The 21,705-nt window shown below is 38.0% G+C and overlaps 1 protein-coding gene across 3 annotated transcripts in view; it reads right to left on the bottom strand.

Annotated features, from left to right (window-relative positions):
* WWOX (WW domain containing oxidoreductase) overlaps positions 1-21,705 on the bottom strand; it is a 484,843-nt gene that overhangs the window by 364,829 nt on the left and 98,309 nt on the right. For all 3 annotated transcript variants that reach the window (XM_053953289.1, XM_053953288.1, XM_053953287.1), the window contains exons 7-8: positions 9,867-10,052; positions 5,973-6,237 (exon numbers count right to left, since the gene is read on the bottom strand). In XM_053953289.1, the coding sequence (XP_053809264.1) occupies positions 5,973-6,237; positions 9,867-10,052 (451 nt within the window). The remainder of the gene's footprint in view (positions 1-5,972; positions 6,238-9,866; positions 10,053-21,705) is intronic.

Genomic DNA, 21,705 nt, shown 5'->3' with positions numbered 1-21,705 from the left:
GAAGGAAGGGAGGCCAAGAGGTTGTACACATAAAATCTAGAAGATTTTCTAATGCTGTTTTATTATTAAATTAGCTATTTTCTTCCCTGACAAAAGAGAATAAAATTATGCACTGTGAAAACACAGATTCCCACAAAGAGAACCTTTTTTTCCCCACATAAACTTCCACACCTTTTTGGAAAAACTGACATCAAAAAAGAGATTATCTGTACAGCAATATGTAAAAAAAAAATAAATGTAAAAATCAAAAAAGACCCAGAACTACAGAATATCATTGACTAATACTTAGAAATTATCTTTTTTTATAGTCTCTTCAAACTCACAGTTCTAATTTTAGTCATCTTTACCCATGGAGAATCAAAGCCTTCCTTATTTTCAGTTGTTGCAATAGTTAATCAATTTTTGAGCAAAGACCATAACTCATGATGTTTCAGTATAAAAAAGATCTCAAGAACACTACCATAAGGATGAGGCAAATTCATAATACTGAGTATATTGATGACATAAAAAAACAAAGGTAAATGGATCAAAAAAAAAAAAAAATCAAAACTGAACATCCTGTTCAGCTGCTTCTATCAGAGTGCAACACCATTCCTTTCACCCAAGCACCTCAAGAGTCATAACAGAAATTTCCTTCCTTATGGCTTCTCAAATACATTCTGAGCAGATCAATGCTGCACAGCACCTCAGAGACTCCACAGCACTCCAGGTGCACTTCAGCTCCATAAGTGATGGTGAGTAAAAGAGAAGAAATAACAATAAGAAAGGGCTTTTTCAGTCTGAAAATATAGGGAAATCTTTTTTTAATTTAAAATTTTAATGTAATTACATGTAATATAAAACATCAAGGACCAAATATTTCCCTGCCTTGCAGCCCACATACTTGACAAAGCCTGCTGAAATTCTGCAAGGATCTGGCAGGGAGAAGAAGAAATTCCATTTTTCCTCCACGAAATTACAGGACAAAAACAGAGCTGCTCCACAAACAGCTATGGGGCCGTGCTGGACACAGCAAATTCCATGGCCACTGCTGGCCTTGAGCACCATTCTGGTCACTGCAGTCCTGACCTGTTCACTTTGGCACAGGGATAGATTTCCTTAGAGACTTTCCATTCCTGTGGTGTAGGTTACAGGGGACAAATTTAATTTGCCCTTATATTTCATGCTACATTTATTTTAGCAGCAAGTTAAAGTATGTATCAGTTAAATGTAAGTTTGATAATAAACTAGCTTATATTACATTTTATTGCTGGATAGGACACACAAAATGATCAACAACTACTTTGGAGACATCTCTTTACCATCCTATTACAACAAATCAAAATGTTCTTCCACATAAGCCTCCTTTCCTTTTACCCAATTCAGTTTTAAACCCAATTTTAAATAGGAGTTTTGTGCAAGGAAACAATGAGGGCTTAATAAAATAATTTTCTCTCCATGGTACTGGAGGTAAGGTCCACAAACCTGCACATTAAAAAGGAGAGCTGTGGCTTAGCATCACTTGAACATTTACACTTCAGGCATTAATCCATAAACCAGGAGAACTGCTCATGTGATTTATTCACTCACTCCAGCTGCTAATATCCAGTAGGTGGCTATTTCCCTTTCACTCTCCCATCCTCTTTCACTTCCTGCCCAGAACTCAATCTGAGAAAAGAAACTGTCATTTTGATCAAACCTGAACTGTGAGGCTCTTTCCAAAAAGAGCTGCCTCTTGCTTTTCAAGAAACCCCAGTGCATTTTCAGCAGTGTCTTAAGGAATGAAAGAGGCCAAATTCTGTGCTGGAACACACTCATACCCACCCTGCCCAGGCTGCTCTTGGGGCTGAGCAGGAACAGCTGAGGGCAGAATTTGGCCTAAACTGTGAATTCAGAACTGGAAGCCAACATCAACTCAATACAGCCCACATGGATCTGGACAGCAAAAAAATGTTTACTTGAAGTGGGAATTCTATGCCCAGCTCTAAGGGTAATTCCAGCTCCTTCAGCAAAAGACAGGGGGAAAAGCAAAGAGGTGATGAGGCTGCAGGGCCTTTTTTGGGCTTCTATCAAAAGCAAACAGATGTGATCATTAGGTTGCAGTCACTCCTGTAGATGCAGATTGATTTCTTGCCAGAATAACATTTCTGAGTTGATGTTAGATGTGCATGGAAATCATGACATGAAATTTAAATTCAGACACTTCCAACTTCTGGTAAAAGCAAAGCCAGTGAAATCATTTTAGGCACTGGGGTTTCCTCCTGCCTCTATGAACACTGCAACACAGGGCTACTGCCTCAAACACCCCTGGGAAAATATCCCAGTGACAAGAATTCATGGGTTTATATAAAAATTAGACATGCAGAAGACTTTTGAGCCCTTAGAAATATTCCTTATCATTCTCAACAGCAATACTTTAAATACAAAATCCAGTTCTGGAAAGTTACTATCTTCGGGGGAGAAGGAAGAAATCAAAGAGCCCTTCAAGTATCAGTCTCTTACACAGTGAAAAATTAAGGGCAGAGTTGTCTTAGTACTTCTAACTGCTTTTAAAGGTGACAAGTTGAGCTTTTATAAATGTAATTGATATCTCAGCAACAGAACCAATGTTTTACTCCCAACCATTAAAATGGGGTAACACATCTGCTAAAACTCCAACACAATGGCTGGCTTTGCACTGCAACAGGAAATGTAACCCAATAGTCTCAGAACTTCCCCAAACCCCAGCCATTTCTTAATGTAAAAGGATTTGAAAATGCAGCTCACTGAAACATCTGTTAAGCTCTTGCTACTCTAACACATGATATTCTTTCTGCTCTGTTACCTGCCAACAAAAATATTTGGGTCTATGTAAGACTATCACAAGTGTGTGATAATGGCACTCTGCTTATAATTTTATATGCCTTTGAACACTGAAAATCACCTGGGGGTGACACCAGATACCACACTCAGTGTAAGCTCGAAACTTACAATAAATATATTTAACTTTAGTCTTGTATGTAAATAATGAGAAATCAGATGGCTTCTGAATGACTAGCACTTATTTAAAAACAAAAAAAAAACCAAAAAAAAAAAAAAACCAAAAAAAAAAAAAAAAAACACCAAAAAAAAACCAACTCAGTCAAACTTTCTTTTCTCGAGTCAGTTTTTGAAGAGAGCAGGAAAGAGAGAAGAGAGTAAAAGAAGTAGAAAGAAAAAAACTCAAAACCCTAGAGCCTTAGATCAAACCAGCTAAATATAAGCATGGTCTACGAAGTTACCTTCAGAGTTTCTCTTCTAGTTTGTTTTTTACAGTAGCCACTTATTTCAACTGACATTTAATTATAATCTAAGCATCTCCAACTCACTGTGTAACTATTTAATGGTAAGTAAAAAAGAGCCCTTTTGACATTAGTAGACCTACAGTTACTTCAGTAATAAAATGGCAATTCATTTGCAACTATTTCTTTCTACAAAATACTTCTAAATTTCTGTGTAGAAATCCTTGTGGATTTTAGATTCCAATGGGAAAGAAAGGAATAGCCTTCAGTTTCCATTGCTCTACTTTAAACTACTTCCTGGATACCACAATGATACAAAAAGACCTTAGAATCAGGTACGTGCAGCTCCAGTTTCTGTGTGTATGTGTGTACATATATATATACACACATATATGTATATATAGATAGATATAGATATATAAAAGACTCCAGGAGCCCAGTAACTCAGGACATAGCAAGCAGTTTCAAAGTGGCTCCAGGAAGGATTGGCCTCTCCACACACCAAAATGCTGCAGCAGCTGAAGCTACAGCCTCAGAGACCAAAACAGGTCCAGGCATTTCTGTGTGGCTCCTTGTCTGGGCTGCCCAACCTCCCCTCTCCCCACACAACCTTGTCTCCAATCTCAGCTCCAGGGATGGGCCCAGCTCAGCTGGAGCTACTTTAAATGCTGCTGCATCATGCTGCATTGTGCAATGCAGACATCCTTGGAAAGCTCAGGATGAGCAGCTCACCACCTTGGGACTGCAGCTGTAAAGCTTTGAGATCATTCCCAACATTCTGACCAAAACACTCATCTGAACTCCAGGGTAGCTGCCACAGAAACACGGAAAGGGAGCCCAGAAAAAGATCCCCAACAAAGTCTATACTGGGTTGATAGCAGCACAATCCCTAAAAAAGAAGCAGCAGCAGCAAATCATTTGCTCCCTACAAGCTTTAAAATAGAACCTCTTACACTGATGATGTTGAGAATTTCAGCTCAGCTTGTTTGCATACCCAGGAAGGGGCACTTTTCTAGTTTTATTGGCTGTTGAAACATTGGTAGAGTTCAGGGGAACATAATTCATATCAGAATCTGAGTTGTAAAACTGATGCTTAACCTCGGCCTATACCCTCCATCATGACATTCAAATAACCTCAGTGAAATACAAACATGAAGGACTTACAGAAGTGATTTGGGTTGGACCAGAGTGCACTGTTATTCAGTGCTGATATCTCTGTCCTGTATTTTGTATTTTCTTATATGTAATACCCATTAATAGACACTATTTAAAAATCTATCAATTCTTTTAAAGAATTCAAAATTAACATCAGTGTTTTATTTTGTTCCTTAGAGGATGAAATTCCCTGAGCAACAAACACAAAAGGTTCCCTTTGTGAAAATATGTCAGAGTAAATAAAACTAACAATTCATAAGCATCCACAGACTGGATCCTTTTCACGAGATTTTGATAACATTCACTTACACATTCTCAGGAGAACTTAAGAATTTGTTTTACAAACAATCCCTAACACAGCAGAGACCTGGTTTTATAGGTCCTGGTCAAAAAAACATGCTGTTGAAAGATATTATTACTCGTCCCAAGGTGCCAGAGCACTCACGTATCAATCTTGTGGACATAAATAGGCTTTGCATATGTACAGGCTGCAAAATGCAGCCAGAGGTTGGAGGTGTGAGGGCTCTCCTGAATGATACCTGGTCAACACTGGAGTGTTTATATTTTTTCTCCATGGTCTTACTGAAGACCCAGTATTTTTCTTTTATGGACACATAATCAGATTTTTAAACACCCTCTGTTTTCCACACATGTTATCCCAGTATAAATTAAGATTCTGCAGGGGTATGGATCTTTTCATTTCCCCGATTCATAGAAGCAAACATTCAAGGGAGACTCCTTCTCCCTGCTCCTCTTTTTGGGAACACCCTTCCTAGTCAGTGAAAAAGGAATGAAAAACAGTCTAAAGGTTAAAGGAAGCCAGTTCTCAATGAAGTAAATGTCATTCTCTGCCTAAAAAATACTTTGGACTCCTAATAAATAATTGGCTCAGTGGTTCAAAGCATCAAAGTAACCCCTCCAAGTGCTGGAGGTGCTGCAAATTCTTACATAATAAAGACTCATAACCTTGGCAATGAAGAACTGCAAAGCCTTTCATTATGTCATGGTTCCAGTCCAAAATCCAATGGAGACAAATGGAAAACACCCATTGTCTTCAGCACTTTGTAAGAATCAAGAAAATTGTTGGGTTGTTGCTTTTTTTTTTAAATATGAATGAAGGTGCTTTTACCACTGAAAGCACTTTCCCTCAGCCATTAATAATGTCTGTAGTATCTTTTCTAACTAGGGCATCTGTTTACATAAAAAATGCAGTCAACATATTCCACTTAAAAGCCAAAGCAATTTTTTTGATGTTTTACGTATCCTAAGCACAGAAATAACTTTAAACTGTCCCACACCTAAGACATAGGATGTACTTAATCATAGTGAAAATCATACACGCAAATAGGATCACGCACTCCATCTTAGAAGGTTCCTTAACAGAAGATTGACAAAGTAAATCTTAGGTGGTTGAAGAATCCTCTTCTAGAGCACTGTCTTGGCAGGATTTTTGCCATTAAAATCAGGGTCATCGTTATAAAAGGCAAGAGGTAGATACATACAGCTGGATTTTCACAACTCCTCTGCCCCAATTTGGAAAAATGGAGATGCACAAAATAGTTTAAGGCATTCACTTACCATGGACTTGGTGAAAGGTCGAGCCAAGGTGAACAGCAGAGTGTACAGCCACCAGTTGCGATGAATGGAGGAATAAATCATATTTCCAGGATGGACTGAGTTGGATGTCACCCCGTGGGGAGCGAGGCGTCGGTTCAGCTTGTTGGAGAACAGGATATTGCAAAGCTTGGAGCGGTTGTAGGCCAACATAGCCCAATATTCCTTCTTGGATGGAGAAAGCAGGCTGAAATCAAGCTTTCCAGAGGAGTCTTTAATTTCTGTAAATCTGAGAAACAGTAAATGTGCCTTAGATACCCCAGAGTTAATTTCACTCTCATTAAGAACAATATAAAATGTAGACAACAGAGTAGATCCTGGCCAGAACCAGCATAAAACAGCAGCTTATTTAGCAGCTGAAAGCATCTACTGGTAATTGCCTGAGACCCAAGGAACAGTCCCATATAATATGGCAGTAAAATTATTGGATCATTATAAACAGCAAACAATAAACAAAAACAGCTCAGAAAACACTTTGATGATTTAAAGACATTGTATGTAACTTACAAATCATTTTATTTTAAATTAAAAAAAAAAAAACAGCTATTTTGCCATATATCCCTAAAAGCATGATCAGCTTGGAGGAAATAATGTAGGAAAAAATGATAAAATAACTCTGCACTAAAAGCAGAGCAACCCAGCATTTTTTCTTTTCCCCTTCTTCCCATCCCCTGATCATTTCATCCAGTGCTCACACAGAGCACACTTGCATTTAAGTGTTCAAGTAACTATGGATGAGTCTCACTGCCTCTTAAGCTCTTTTTTAGATTAAAAATTGATGAATATAAAGGGGTTATAACCTTGGTAACTTGCCATCAATAGTCTTATATGTTTAAAAGATAAATGTAAACAAAGCCAAAATGAGCTCTGGCAGAGCATAATGTTTTTAAGTATACCCATGGCATGGCTGAACACAAATCAAAGTAACTAGTTGACGTTTTTTAATTGGGTCTGACAGAGTCATTAAACACCAGCTGTTTGTTATTAAAAAAAAAAGGAAAGAAACAAAGTAGTGAATGTTCTAAAGACATTTAGATGAAGAAAATGAAATTTCCATAAAGTATTTCTCCTCCCAGTTCTTACAATTTCACTTATTAATTTACTTATATCTTAATATTAGAAAATAATACTACATTTAGTTACAAATCTACGTTTCATTCAGAGGAGCTACTAAAAATAAAAAGGATTTAGCAAGCTCTTTTTAATACTCGGTTTTCAGAATCAGCTGGGGAGAACAGGGATAAACATAATTATAGCACACACTAGAAAAATGTTTTAAAATATCTTTACTAATTTTGCATCTCATGCCCAGAAATGAAGAGATCAGCTGGAATTTCTACATTCATTCTGTGAGCAGAATTATAATACGCTCAGAGAAATGCAATGCAGTATTTGAACTCAAGAGGAATCCAGGATGTTCAGTGTCTTGCACAATTAGCCCTTCAATTTCAACAACAAAATTCCTCTTTCATAATTTTCAGTTAGATAAAATACATTTCTGAAATTAACAGGACTATTCTGGGAGGAATTTCCTATATTCGTTCCACAAGCAATCACTTATGACACCAAAAATAATCTATAAATAAAACTCTTTGTGTGTTACTGTATAAAGGAAACACGGTGGCATATTTTGAGTCCAGTCCTGCAAGTGTGCTTATGTGAGTCAATCTCAATGAATTTAGGGGAATAAGGGCTGGACAATCAAATTAACAACACAGAAATAAAGACAGAAAGAAAGTCAACCTACTTATTATTCTGATTTTAATATGATGTGCTTAAAGTACCCAAAAGCTTAATTTAAGCAGAATTCATTTGTGCTGAATCCAGAGACGTAACTAGAAATGAACAAAGAACCAAAGAGGCAAATAAATATTTTGCCTTGGAGCAGTGCTGGATAGCATTTTCTGCAAACATGGGACTTGATTTTTCCCCTAACAGGGGGTCTTGACTCCAGCAACAAGATCCAGTCAAGTTTTATGGAAGTAATTAGATACCAACACTTCTGTTTTACAACATGGTTTAAGGCTCAGAGTTCTCAAGTAGGTCAGAAAGAACGACCACCTAATAATACCTAACTAACTCCTTACATAAACTTCTTCCCATTAAACAGACTGAGGGGTGGGGAAAGCACAGTTATTTACAATGATCTGTCTAAGTGATAAGCTGCAAGACATTATTCGGACTCCTTAGAAAAAAGGAAATTTACTAGTTGTGTTAATTATTTTATTCAAACATAGACTATTACTTATTTCCTTATGGGCTTCTGTCAACCTTGGTTGATCTCTCTGACTTAGCAATGAGCACTTTCAAAATGTTTTCAAAAACAGAGATAAAGATGTCGAGAGATGAGAGCCCTGGTTACACACAGCACTTAATGCAGTGAAAAACAAAGATGTCATTTAAAATACTATCAGAGATACAAACTTACATGGGGGAACAAGCAGCTGACAATTCAACATAATCTCCCATTAAATAACAGCTCATTTATACATATCCCATTGTGCCCTCCACATCTGGCAAGTGATTGGAGTTGGCAGATTTATTTCTAGAGCTATCTCGCCTGCCCTGCAGTAGCTGCCCTCACTCCTAACAGGACTCTGCTACTTGCTTTCACAAACCTGGTGTGATTTGCAAAGATAAGGATGTCCAGATTTTGTTACCACCTAATTACTAGACATTTCATGTCTTTTAACAGTGGGGAGGATTATTACTGGCATTTTCTATTGCTTCCTTTCATTTCAGCCATCATAAATTTAAAATGGTAGAAGTAAATCTATCTGCAGTGTGTCATTTATACCATAAGCCCCTGTGTTTGGAAGTGATAAAGGTTTCAGCCCGACCCTTGGCTGGTCTCTCTCTACCAGGTCCCTGGGGTTACATTTTATGGAAACATGATTAAAAAAAATAAGCTTCATTCTGGGTCACTAAAACATTTCAAAATATGAAGACAGGGGAAAAAAAAAAGGCACTCTCACATTCTTCCTTTTAGTTTGCTAGAGCTGCTGCACAGGACCAAAAGTGAAATAGAAATCAACAGTAATGTTTAAAGCTGGATGTTATAGGCTTGATCCTGCAGTCCTTGAAATAAATCAGCAAGGAGTAAGTGGTTGGTGCCCAGTAAAATTCAGAACTGGGGCATTCATTTTGCACAAGGAACGTTATTTAAATCAAAACCATATTTTCAGTTATTAACACAAAAACACAAGCACATCTGAAATAAGGCAAACCTCATCAACATCTTTTTTACCAACTGCACTTTTTCTGGCAGTAGAATAGATGAGCATCTAACATTTTAATTAAAAAAATTTACCAAAAGAGGCATAGCCAGATTTGTAATATGTATTAACTACACTACTTCCCATTTTACAATTATACAGCTAATGTCTGCATTGAATTCCCTAATTTCTCATTATAAAACAACTGGATTTCATCTAGCAGTTTTTAATTGCATTGTTTCTCCTGCTAAAATATCTGCACATTCTTTTTGCTAAGATGTTGAAGTTGTTGAATGACAAATCAATATAGGTCATGCCATTCAGATTTAATCAATTATTATTCCATCTCCTCACAAAATCAATGAGTGGTCTGAAACGCAGCGAAAATCTGCATTCACACAAAGAATGATCAAAAAAAATCTACATACTGTTATAAAACTAGAACATGCTTTATCCAGCAACAGAGCCAAATCCAGAAACATCCACAGGCATTAGTAATGCTTCTATTTTTAAAAAGATTATTCAACAGCAAATGCTTGAGAGCAAGGACCTTCATTTTCAGAAACTTCTCTAGTTCTGCCCAAACTGTTTCATGCTCTAAGGATTAAGGATTCCAGCAAAACCAAAGTTAACATTCACCAACCTGTGGGACTCAGAGGACACCACGACAACCCTGGCAGGAGATGACTGGCGTAGAACATCTTCCAGAAGCTGGACAAGGTAGAAATGTCCCAGGTGGTTCACCTGGAAGGTGGACTCCAGGCCATCCTCTGTCAAGGACCAGGGAGCACCAAACACAGCAGCGTTGCAGATCAGGATGTGGAGGGGCCTGAGAAAATCAAAAGAAAGGACAAAGAAATCTCAATTAAATAAGTGTAATTACACCCCTCTGTGAACGGGGTGCTGGTGTGAGGGACTTGGCTGGCTGGTTTCTGTGGGAAGGAGCTGATTGACTCCAGTTGGTTCCAGCAGCCCCACTCAGGGTCCAGTTGAGTCCCATAGTGACACACCCTTGGAGAAAGGGTACAGAATAAAAGGCAAAATGCAACACAGCACCATCACTGCTTTCACAATTGACGATTGGGAAACTTTCTCCATCTGGAGCATTTAGAAAAGAAACTTTTCCTGGAGCAACTCCTACCACTTGTATGGGGTACATGACACCTGCACAATTGGTAGGGGACAAGTGACTAAGAAACAAAGACACAATGTAAAAGGGCACATGTACACATTTTATACTCCTGCAGCTGATGAAGTATGCTGTAAAAAAAAATGCAAGACTGAGATGGAAAAATAAAAACATTTTCCAGAAGCTGCATTCTTTGGTGGAAAATCAGAACACCATAAGAGATCCTTGAGACAGAATCCTTCCTCACTGAACTCACCTAACCCAGTTTAAATAGAAATGGCATGATAAAGGAACTTGAAATGGAAGGGTAATATTCTACCAAACTAAGCTAGAAAATAACCTAGGCTGGCACATACCTCTCTCATTCAAAAAACAGGTCCAGAAAACTTCAAATTCCTTGAGGTCTCCAGTGTAATCTCAGGATACTGCACCTTGCAGCCTTCCCAACCTCCACAGCAAGGCCAAGGACAAACGCCCTTTCTGTTCTTTCTTGTCTTCTTCCAAACCCTTACGAAACACAGCAAAGTCTCTGGTGCTCGGACCTCAGATGGATCTGCATTTGCTAGATTACATCATCTCTGAGCAAACCTTGGCACTGGCAGTGTGTTCTTGCCCTTGAGTCAGAGCCTGACGCAGCAGACCTCAGCAAGCTCTACCTGAGCTGAGGACCTCAGGTTGGAGAACCTGCAGCTGGCATCCCTCACCCTGGCATATTAAATTTGGAAAAGTCACACAAAATAATGACAGCCAAAAATTCCTGCACTAACACTTGTGATGTCCTAACACCAGAATATTAAGATCTGTCACATTTGTTTAGCCTATTCCATCCTATTATGTCTTTTCTGCAATCCCATGAGACAAAATCAACACACAACAAAAATTCTAATTCTGAAGGTAATAAATGGAGCACAATTAGGAAAAATAACTGCTTGCTCTCTGTCCTTCTCAAGTGCCTCCTCACAGCCCTACACACACAGACACAGATTCAGAACCTTTCCCCACATGACTGAAGGACATGTATACTACAACTCCGAGCATTTGCAGAAGGAATTCTGGAAAATAATGTGAAACATGAAGTCCCAGGTTGTCAACAAACCTAAGTAATTATATTCCTTCAGGCATGTTTCAAAGCACCAGATTTTGATAGCTCAGTTTTCAAAAAAACATTTCAGGGTGAATCAAACACACCTTAGCTGAATACTGAAAGAAATGCAGAAGGATGGGCATAAAGAGTAGGCTGTATTTTCTTATTAAAATAAATTTAGACTTCCAGCCTATTGGGAAGTTGCCAGTGTAGTGTGCTTCAATAAGAAGTTAACAATCTATTATCTGTTCCTTTGCCTACTTGGAAAATTTTAACCAAAAGCTCCAGAAGCAGAGTGAAACATCTGTGCACTCTGAGAGCTCAGTGTCTCAAGTGCTGGGTTTCTGATTTTCCTTTTGGGCAGTGACACCCATACAGAACATCTGTGCAGACATACTGCACCCACAGAAGAAACTGAAGATAAACAGGGACTGTCCTTACAAAGGCAAAGTTCTTTCTGTTCAAACCAAATGGCAAAAAAAAAAAGGCAGCTCTTTGATCTTTGCAGCCTCACTCAACACAGCACAAGCAGGATATTCAGAGTTGTGCAGGATCATGTTCTTTAGAAGGTAACAGATCTTTTGAGGCACTTTTAATCAAAATGATTTAAACCAGAGTTCATTTTGCCTCTTTTGAGATGCATCTGCCAAGAGGAAAACAAAGCTGCTTGAAGCTTGAGAGGACATGGAACTTTGGATGATTCATTACCTCTTATGAGACTTTATGAAAAGCTCCAGCAAGAATTAATTAACAGATTTGTACATCTGCTGGGAAAAAAGGAACAAGTTTCTCCAACACAGATGCAATTTTTGGTGTAAGAGCCTCCTGTATAAGAACTGCAGCACATGAATGCAGCAGCAATACCAAAAATACCATCACCACTCCCTCCAAAACAAATATGACACTTTTAAAAAGATCATCATTCTATTTGATAATTGTTATGTGCACTAGGAAGTAACATATCACAGACAGAAAGGATTCATATATTCTACCTATCCAAACTGTAGTATCCTTAATCATTAATAATTACACAGTAACTACCAGAAGGGAAATACACACTCTATACTTAAATCTGTCAGTTCAATTATTTTAAAAGAAGATTCTAGAACTATAAAATGATGAAGTTTAGCCATTTTTTAATTTTTAGGTCATTTAACTGGATTTTATAAAAGAAATAAAATTATGCTTCAGTCCATTTTATGAGATTTGTATTTTTCAAAGCCCATTTCCCATTTTTTCGAAGCAAAAGTAAATCAGATTTAAGAGACTGTAAAATTAACATTATTTACAATATTTTATTGTAAAAAATCTGTGAAGAAATAGAAAAATAAATACAAAAACATTTTGAACAGTTATCATAGTGAAAAGTTTGTATCAGATCGCCTTTTAGAATGCCTTTATTTTTAATTAGTACTAGATACTAAATAAAAAAGGATTTTTTTCCTAGATAACTCCACAGAAAAGAAACCTAAAGGGTTGTATGAATAGACACTGATGTGCTTCATTTCAGCTCAGAAAAAAGCCACCTCTCAGATTTGGATCCACGTCCATTAAGCTATCGGTGTCTCTCGTCAGACTGCTAACAAAGGTCCAATTACTGAAAATTGTCATCTAAGTTTTTGTGACCCGGCCATTTGCACACCAGGAAATGAATGAGATTACCTGGGTAACAGCCACTGTGCAGTTATGAATTTCAGCCACAGATGACAGATTCTAATCTCAGTGGTGCACAGCTCTGTGTCACTGAACGTATCATTATGCAGGGACAAAATTTTTAAGATACGTGACAATTCACACCACACATCTGGCACTGCAGCTTTGCTTTATGACAGGAGTATTTTCAAGTGATAGCAGAACTATGACCTTGATTTCACAAGTTCATTAAAAACATTGCTGCAATCTGCGTGAGGCTTTCTCCTGAGCCCAAGGAAAAAAAAAATCCCCCCTTGCTTTGAAATAAGTTTCTAATTCTACATCAAAGGCACAGCTAAGGCCAACAAAGGATGTCAGCAGCAAAAGAAATTTTCCATAGTGTTTACTCCTGGTATCAACATGACCAAGTGCTCCCTCTAACCATGACACCCATGAGATATTTTTGGGAACACTACAGCTAGGACCCTGCAGAGTGTTATGAAAATTTGCCTCTATGTCTCCTTAAAATGTCTTCAGGCAGTGACTTACATCCCACCAAGGCAGCTAATGTGGGCTACCAGTGCCATTTAGGTGGGCACTGGGACCTGATCTGCCCCGTTATTTCAGGTAGTCACTGCTTCTTGAGACTCAGGAACAACTTGCTCCAACTGCAGGGTACCCAGCAACCCCAGAAAAGCCTCACCATGCTGGTAAGTGTACCTACAACTTAGTGGAAGTTTAAAAGCATATAGAATCAGCCAGGACAACCTTACATGTGAATACCTGAGCTGAAATGCAGCTAATATTCTGTGCACTTCACAAAGCCTGTGATACTTCACTAACCTTTGCACTGGGGAAGTCATTCAGATCTCACATGCTGTGCACAATTCACCATTAGGAGCAACTAAGCAATCCAGCTCCTCTGCACTATTTGGAAATACAGTAAGTGAATACATTAGAGAGATACAGAAATTAAATTGTTGCTATAAATCAGTTAGTTATGAAATTTAATAATCAATTTGTTAGCACCTGATGTAAAACTGTGATCTGTCAGCAGCCTCCCAAGCTGGCTATGTGCAGCAGTAGATATTTCCAAGGGAATTAATTACTGATGATTTGCAAAGGTAAGAATAATATTTTTCAACAAATGTAGCTTGTGCACTAGGAGGTTAAACAAACACCACCAAAATGTCAACAGAGTTCTTGGCTTTGGTGTTCTCCCATTTCAAACGCAATGAAATAGTTAACCAGAGACTATGCACAGGGAATACTTTCAAATCTTCCCATGAAGCAGAATGTCACACCATCTGGGGCACTTCTCAAGCGATTTGAAAAGTTCACACTGTTTGGAATTACACAGAAATTCAACAGAAAAGGCCTCACCATATCCCCAAAGTCCCATAAGCAACTGTAGACCTCTGTCACGGCCAGTAAAGAAGGCAGAGCTGTGACTTCTCTTCCACAAAGAAGCAAAGTCACAGCCCACCAAACTTTTCCACCCCATAACCCTGAACACCCAGGTTGCTTTCTCTGAAAGTAAGAAAGTTGTACTTCTTTCCATGAGGGAATGCCTAGATACACAAAGGGAATATCCAACAGGCAAAAGAAGCTTATGGCTCTCCAGAAAATGGGTAAATTAAACAATCATCTCCAGAAATCTCCCTCGGTTTTACAGGCAGTACTGACAGGAAACCAAGCAACACAAAAATCACTAAGTCAGGGTTCAGACAGCAGCAGAACTCAGAACCATGTATAATCTAATACTGATACACAAAAATATTTAAATGTTTACTGGTTCAATGTAAAAGAAAAACAACAAAAAAAAAAAAGCACTGCTTAACTCAATGAATTTCAGAAATAAATGCTTAATGTCTAACTTCCCTTTTTCTAAAAATATTGGCTAAAAGGTCAGCAAAAATACCCTTATTGCCAACTGCCAGATGACAGAAATGTGGATCCTTGTCAGACAGGCTTCATTTTAAGGCAAGCCTCTAACACAGGACTTAGAGCCCTGGTGGATGACCTCCTGCTAGAAGCAAGGAAAATTCTCTGCAATTCATCCTACTGGATTTCTTTGCAGGATTTGACACTGTTGATCAGCAAATACTTTTGCCCCACTTCTAAGAGATTAATGGGAGTGGACTGAAACTGTTCTGATTCTTCCTTCATAACACATCCATGGGAATTACTATGAGCAGCTGCTCCTGTGCCTCCCTAATACATCATCTGCATACTGCCACAGAGGTCAACCATCCCTCAATCATTACTCATTACCTCTCTAGAATCTTCAGTGTACAATTTCATAAATGTTTGGAGAAGGAACAGAGGTCTCAACTGATTTGGAGCTAAACAGAAAACACCCATTAGTCATGGTTTTCCCTTTATTATTTTTTCTTACATATACAATGAGGGGACAACAACCAAAATAACCCCACATCATCCTGCACCTTCAGAAATTAATAAGACACAGCAGCAATGAAAATATCCAGAATCTGGTAATTTTCATTCAGCAGCCCACCTAATGGTACTTGCTGCTTCAACGTGCATCTTTTTCAAACTCTGGCAGCAAATCATTATTTACACAGCAAGCATAAACCAGACCTAAAGAGATATTCATTTTTGTAATAACCATGGAATGATTTTTTTGTTTCTGCATGTACTTCTAAATATACAGATTTCGTTTGCACACAATAAGGACTTGTTAGAAAAAGAAAGCTACAACTCACCAGAAAAAAAAAAAAAAAAAAGCCAATTACTACATTTATTACATACTTATAATATTATCACTTGAAAACAGCTAAATCCTTGTAAAATGTTTTTGGGGCCACAGTTGATCATTCAAAGAATAAAACACCTCTTGGATTTTGAGAATTTTACTTGCCAATGATTCTTCACTGTTTTGCCCAGAGATTATAGAGCTGTAACAGAACTCACACACAGCCTTAGAGCAGCTGTGTGCTGCCATTCAGACCTGAAAGATTCCATGCTGTGATGGAAATTAATGTACTTTGACATCCTCTGGGATTTTGGGGAACAGCTAATAAAGAAATACAACTTTTTCAGTCTATTACACAAATTTTTGGATTCTAAGATCCATGGCCAGTGTCAGGCCAGCAGTGAGGATTCCCTACCCAAGTAGTAGAAGACTCTGCCTTCTGTGTTTTAATTATCTCCCCTAGAAAGCATTTAACTAGACTAAATATATTTTAATGTATATATAATTAAATACTCTGGCCTTATAATTCAGAATTTTTAGAAGGCAACATCAATTAAACACACAGAGCTTCTCAAAACTCATTAAGCCATCATGCTCAAAGATCCTTGGTATATTTGTGACAGAATATGTTTTAATCAGTTATTAATCATATTAATCATACATATTTTATTTATTTAGATGCTCAAACCAGCTTTCTCAGCTGGTACATCTTGTGGAAATTTTTTAGGAAAACAGAGCCCCAAGCCATCTTAGACTCACCCTAGATTTAGGCACAGACATGGCTGAAAATGGGCACCAGAACAACCAGGGAGCAGAAAGTCCCTGGAGGGTTTTCAAGGTTTCTTCTTTAGGGCAGAGTGAAGTGAGTGCAAAGTGTTCAAAGACAAGTGGCAGGTTTGGAAATTTTGGACAGCACACTTACAGTCACAAAGCTAAGTAACAAAGACCAAACAAAATCGTTTTATTAGTAATGTGTAACAACACTTCATAATTTTTGTAGATGCAACTGTGTGTAAAGTTATGGTGAAGTAATATGAACTTTACTTAAAACAAAAAAAAATATTCTGAGGGAAAAGGTATTTCCATGATAAAGCATATGAAAGGAAAGGTGATCTGATGAAAACATCAGGATCTCTGCCTCCAGGAAAAGGGGGAAGGACTTAAGATTCTGGGATTTTTAATTTTTCATTTATAAAGTACTGGAAATAGTTTTTGGATCCACATGATTTGACACATGCTACCACAAAGGGGTAATTGTGTACAAGAGCTTAAAAACAGAAGAAAGAAGAAAAAGAAAAACTATTTATGCAGAAAACCAATCCCTAGGCTTTAGTAAGGCACAGCATCACCACAAAGAGAAAAAAAAAAGTTTTACCCTAATATTATTATGTATGTTTCAAATGTAGTCAGCCTTTGATCTTATTTAAATTTAAGATATGTGCTGTCTGCAACAGTAACTTCTGAACTATGCACGTTCCTTAATTCAATGTGGGTATTTTTGATCTCTCAAAATGCACAATGTTGTCCAGAAGTTTCTGCCTCAGTGGCACTGCCAGGATGCCAACCATACTCTAAGCTGAGAAAACAAATGTAAAATCTCAACTGTCACTAGTTTTAATTAACAGAAAGTAATTCTATTAATGGCAAAGAGTTACCAGAGTTGTACAGTGATAAAAAAAAAGTTCAGGTTTGGAAAGGCAATAAGCAGTGGCAACAGTCAACTCTGATAGAGACACATCAACTACAGAACCATTAAATATATTGGCATAATGGTATCACTGATAATTTATCTGAATCATATATTCATTTTTTCCAGATCTTTTAAGTTATATTTGTACCAACTTCTGAAGCAGATACCCTTTTTACATATGTATTCTCAGGTATAGAATTTATCACACAGTATCTATGATTTAATTGTCATTCAATTGGAATTAAAAAAACACCTGCAATATGTCAGTTATAATATATGGAAATGCAAAAAAATCATATTCTGGATTGACTTTTCATCAGGCTCCAAAATCTTAATTGCACCTGCAAGGTTTCAGCACACTTCTGCCTGCAGCATGAAAAATGAATGCAGTTACAGAGTTTGGGGCCTCAGCTAAGGAAGCCAGCTGAAAATCTGGCCCACTCCATTTTGGGTCTGGTTAGGAAAATAAGAAAAGACTAAACTTCCAAATGGAGAACCATAATTCATAACTGCTGTCTTTTCCATATTTCTACACACATCATTAGTGAATATACTGTTAGCATATGCCAATTCTTACCACAAAAAAAAAAAAAAAAAAAAATCTTGTAAAGGAAAGTAACTGCAGTGAAGATCTACATCTGGAAGTCCTGCATAATTGTGAATTGCTCCTACCAATTCAGAAAATTCTAAGCAGTAGCTATAGGCAAACATTGTTTCATGTCTGGAATAATTCAAGATTTTTCAGGATGACTTCAGCTTTTTTCTCCCAAACTCTAAGAACATTAAATTAAAGCCTTACTGTTTGGCAGCAGATAACTTTAATTCAAACCAAGTGGCATCATGCACCACTGAAAAGTACAAATGCACATAAAATTTCATCTATAACTTTACTGCTCACTCCTTCCTGCTCTTTTGATCATGGAAGTGTTCGTACGATGAGGTCGGGGCAAATGCCAGGACACCGTGGCTGTAAATATTGGCAACAGGTCCCACCTTGGAAGTTTTAGAACTGAAAACATCAGTGCTGTCCCCCAGTTAAGTATGCAGATTTCAGCCAAGTATGGGATGATCAAACGGAGAAATAGAAACCAAGGTGCCACATCCACAAGTCTACACTCCTACACAAACACCAGTTCTACAGACCCCGAACCATCCACCACTCACCCAGACTGAATTTCAATACTGTGTTCTGTACAATTACAGGAGGGCTGTCATTTTATCTGTAAGGGGGATTAATACCAACCATAATTCCTCACATCATGCCCACTCAATGAATAGCAGATTCAACTCAGTGTTTCTTAGTTCCAAAACACTAATATGAAAGATTGTTTGGTCTGCCTCTGCCAGCTGCACAAAAATCAGCTCATGCCAAATCCATCTTAACCCAGAATATTATTATAAACAGATCATTTATTTGACTTTCCATAACAGAGGCATTCAATGAACTGCCTGAGCTGGAAACCAGAAAGGAGAAAGACTTGATACATATAAAAGAAGCAACTTGAACAAATCCAACCATTTAGGTGCACTGAGATCTCTTTTCCCATTCTCATCCTAATGTTGGCACTGTCTTCACAAGGAAGGAAGATGGAGCTCATTCACTCCTGGTGGAAATATCCAGTGGGGAATGTCTCTGCAGAAAACAAGCCAGAAATACTAAATCCTAAAAGATGGCTGCTTTCTCCAAAAAATTTTGTGCTAGAAATCCTTGAGGACTATTTTTTATTGGACATCCATTTTATGTGTTAGTCATACTGTGTTCAGGTTGTGCTACAATGCTAGATTAAATATTAAACAGCAATATTGTTTTATTCTGTCTTCTCCCAGAGTTGACTTTGGGAGATCCAACTAATTTAGGTTTTTACTTTATTTTGCCCACCGAATCCTTCTAACTGTGAGACCACAAAATACTGGAGGGCACTGTCCTGCTCCTAGAGAAAGTTTGACTGCAGCAATCACAGAACTGCACGATCTAAAATAATCAGCAAAACCCTTCTGCATGGATAAAAAAGTCTCAGAAAGAGAAACAGCTGTATCAACTCAAGAGTATAGATAATGCAAACAAAAAAACTCTCTTTTTTTCCTGAGAGGAGGAAGGATTTTCCAGAATATATTTATAGGAATATGGCATAATTTACCAGTGTTTATATATTCAGAGCTCAGATTTTATCTGTGGGCAAGTCTGCAACACCTAACAAATCCATGTAGGAATAAAAGATTTCTACCAAATCTCAGAAGTATGATCATTTATAGATGAATCATCTGACTTTTACTTTCAGACAAGAAAGGCTTCTTAACCTTAGCCTTTAAAGTACTATTTCAATTCCTATTAAATATTTCTTTTCAGAGTAACTCTTTCCTCCCGTTTATTATTTATGTTTTTCTCAAGGCTCCCTCTGTTACATCATTTGTTTTCTGTATGCAACCAGCCCTGTTAAACTCCTGCTGAGCAGAGGATGACATTTCTTCATTCTACACGTGGCTTCCACAATATCTCAGATTCCCAAGCACATTCAAGAAGGCTTTTTTTTCTTTCTCTACAACTTATTTGATTAAGGCAAGAGATTCACAGTTTCAGCAATTTCCCCTCTGCTCTCTGCAATACAAACACCCCCAGCTTCCCCAGCTGCAAGAGGTTTCAACTCAATAGCATTTAGGGATCCTTTTTCTGGAGTTGTTCCATTTTAGTTTTTTCATCTGTTCTTCAAGACTATTTTCCAATTGCTATCAGCCAGGGAAGAACAGGGTCCCAGGCTCTGATGGGACTATGAGCACACTCCTACATCTGTGGACAAAAAATAGCACCTAGAGCCACAAAATGTGCCAGAAAAGCAGAATTTCAGAAGGCATGCCTATTTATTATCTGTTTTAGAAATTTTCAGTTATTAGGTCACGTGTCACCAAGACCAAGGTTCTGGAAAATACCAGTGTTCCAGAAATCAACAGTGCACTGGAGAAACTAAACAGAGAATATCACTACTTGCACAGAGAAGTTTAAGATGTTCACCACTGAATACTAAAGGCCTCTTCACATTAAATGCTGTGAGAAATAAAATGCAGGTCTTTATTGAAATGTGTGTGCTCATACAAAATTTCTCCTTGACATTTCAGAAGTATTGTAGCTTTTCCCAGGAACCAAGATCTATACAGCTCAGAACTGAAATGACAGTTTTGTTTGGAAAGAAAAAAAAAAGAAAAAGGAAAAAACCACTTTACACACTTTTCACACCACTTTATTTGCTTTTCCTACCTGCTTTATTGTTGAGAAATCTGTAAGAGAAAGAAAAACTTCTTCTGTTAAGGTATTTCCTATGCTCATTAACAGGAGTGACAGGTCCCTCATGGGAAAGGGGGGACTCCAGCACAATGTGCTTCTCCTACAGGATATTTCAGAAATTTTGGCTGCCATCTGACAAGACTGGCCCAAGCATAAAGAACAATGCTCAGTCTGTCACCGGAGCCTGTAAGATTCCTTGCAGTTGCTCATAAAGCCATGGGTGCAGAGGAGTCCCTGATGTGACAAAAGCCTCTGGACACTGCAGCAAAACCAACCAAGGAGGAGACAGACAAAGGTCATTAGTGCTCACCAGGGCTGGAAAACGCATCAGCCACCACTGCAGCAAGAAGATGCCTCTGCCACATAACTGCTTTTCCAGACTTACCCAGACATAGTTAAATCACAAAAAAATCAGAGGCCAGAAAGACCTGGTAGGTCTTCCAGTCCACCCTCCAGTGCAGGTGACTGTAAGGTGACTCTTCTGTATCTGCATCAGATAAAAGATGTAGTGCTACAGGCAGTGTGTGGGGTCTGGTTTCCATCCAGCCCCAGACTTTAAACAAAATACAACTGGAAATTCATTTTGGTCAAAACTGCAGAAGTCTCACAACAGATACAGAACATAGACTTCCACATAATGCTTGGATGAGTCCTGCCAGACACAGGCACGTCTGAGCACATATTTAAGACAGAAAGGCCTGAAGGCAGAGGCTTTAGATGCTGTCCATTACTAAATTATTTTCCAAATAAAATGAGAGTGAAACATTAGTAAAGCCTGTCCATCACTGACAATGTAGCTTAACAGACCTACACTGGTAGAATGGGGTATGCCAACAAAAACAAAACAGGTTTTACTGATTCTAGATCTTCTCATTTTCTAAGTTCTCTGGCAAAAATTGATTTAAGCCTGTTCACTTCCAAGGATTTATAAATATGCATACCTAATGGACTAGC

The sequence above is a fragment of the Vidua chalybeata genome, chromosome 11 (assembly GCF_026979565.1).
Source record: "Vidua chalybeata isolate OUT-0048 chromosome 11, bVidCha1 merged haplotype, whole genome shotgun sequence".
Lineage (NCBI taxonomy): Eukaryota > Metazoa > Chordata > Aves > Passeriformes > Viduidae > Vidua > Vidua chalybeata.
Note: the sequence above shows the minus strand (reverse complement) of the source record. Positions and strands in the feature narration are given on the sequence as shown.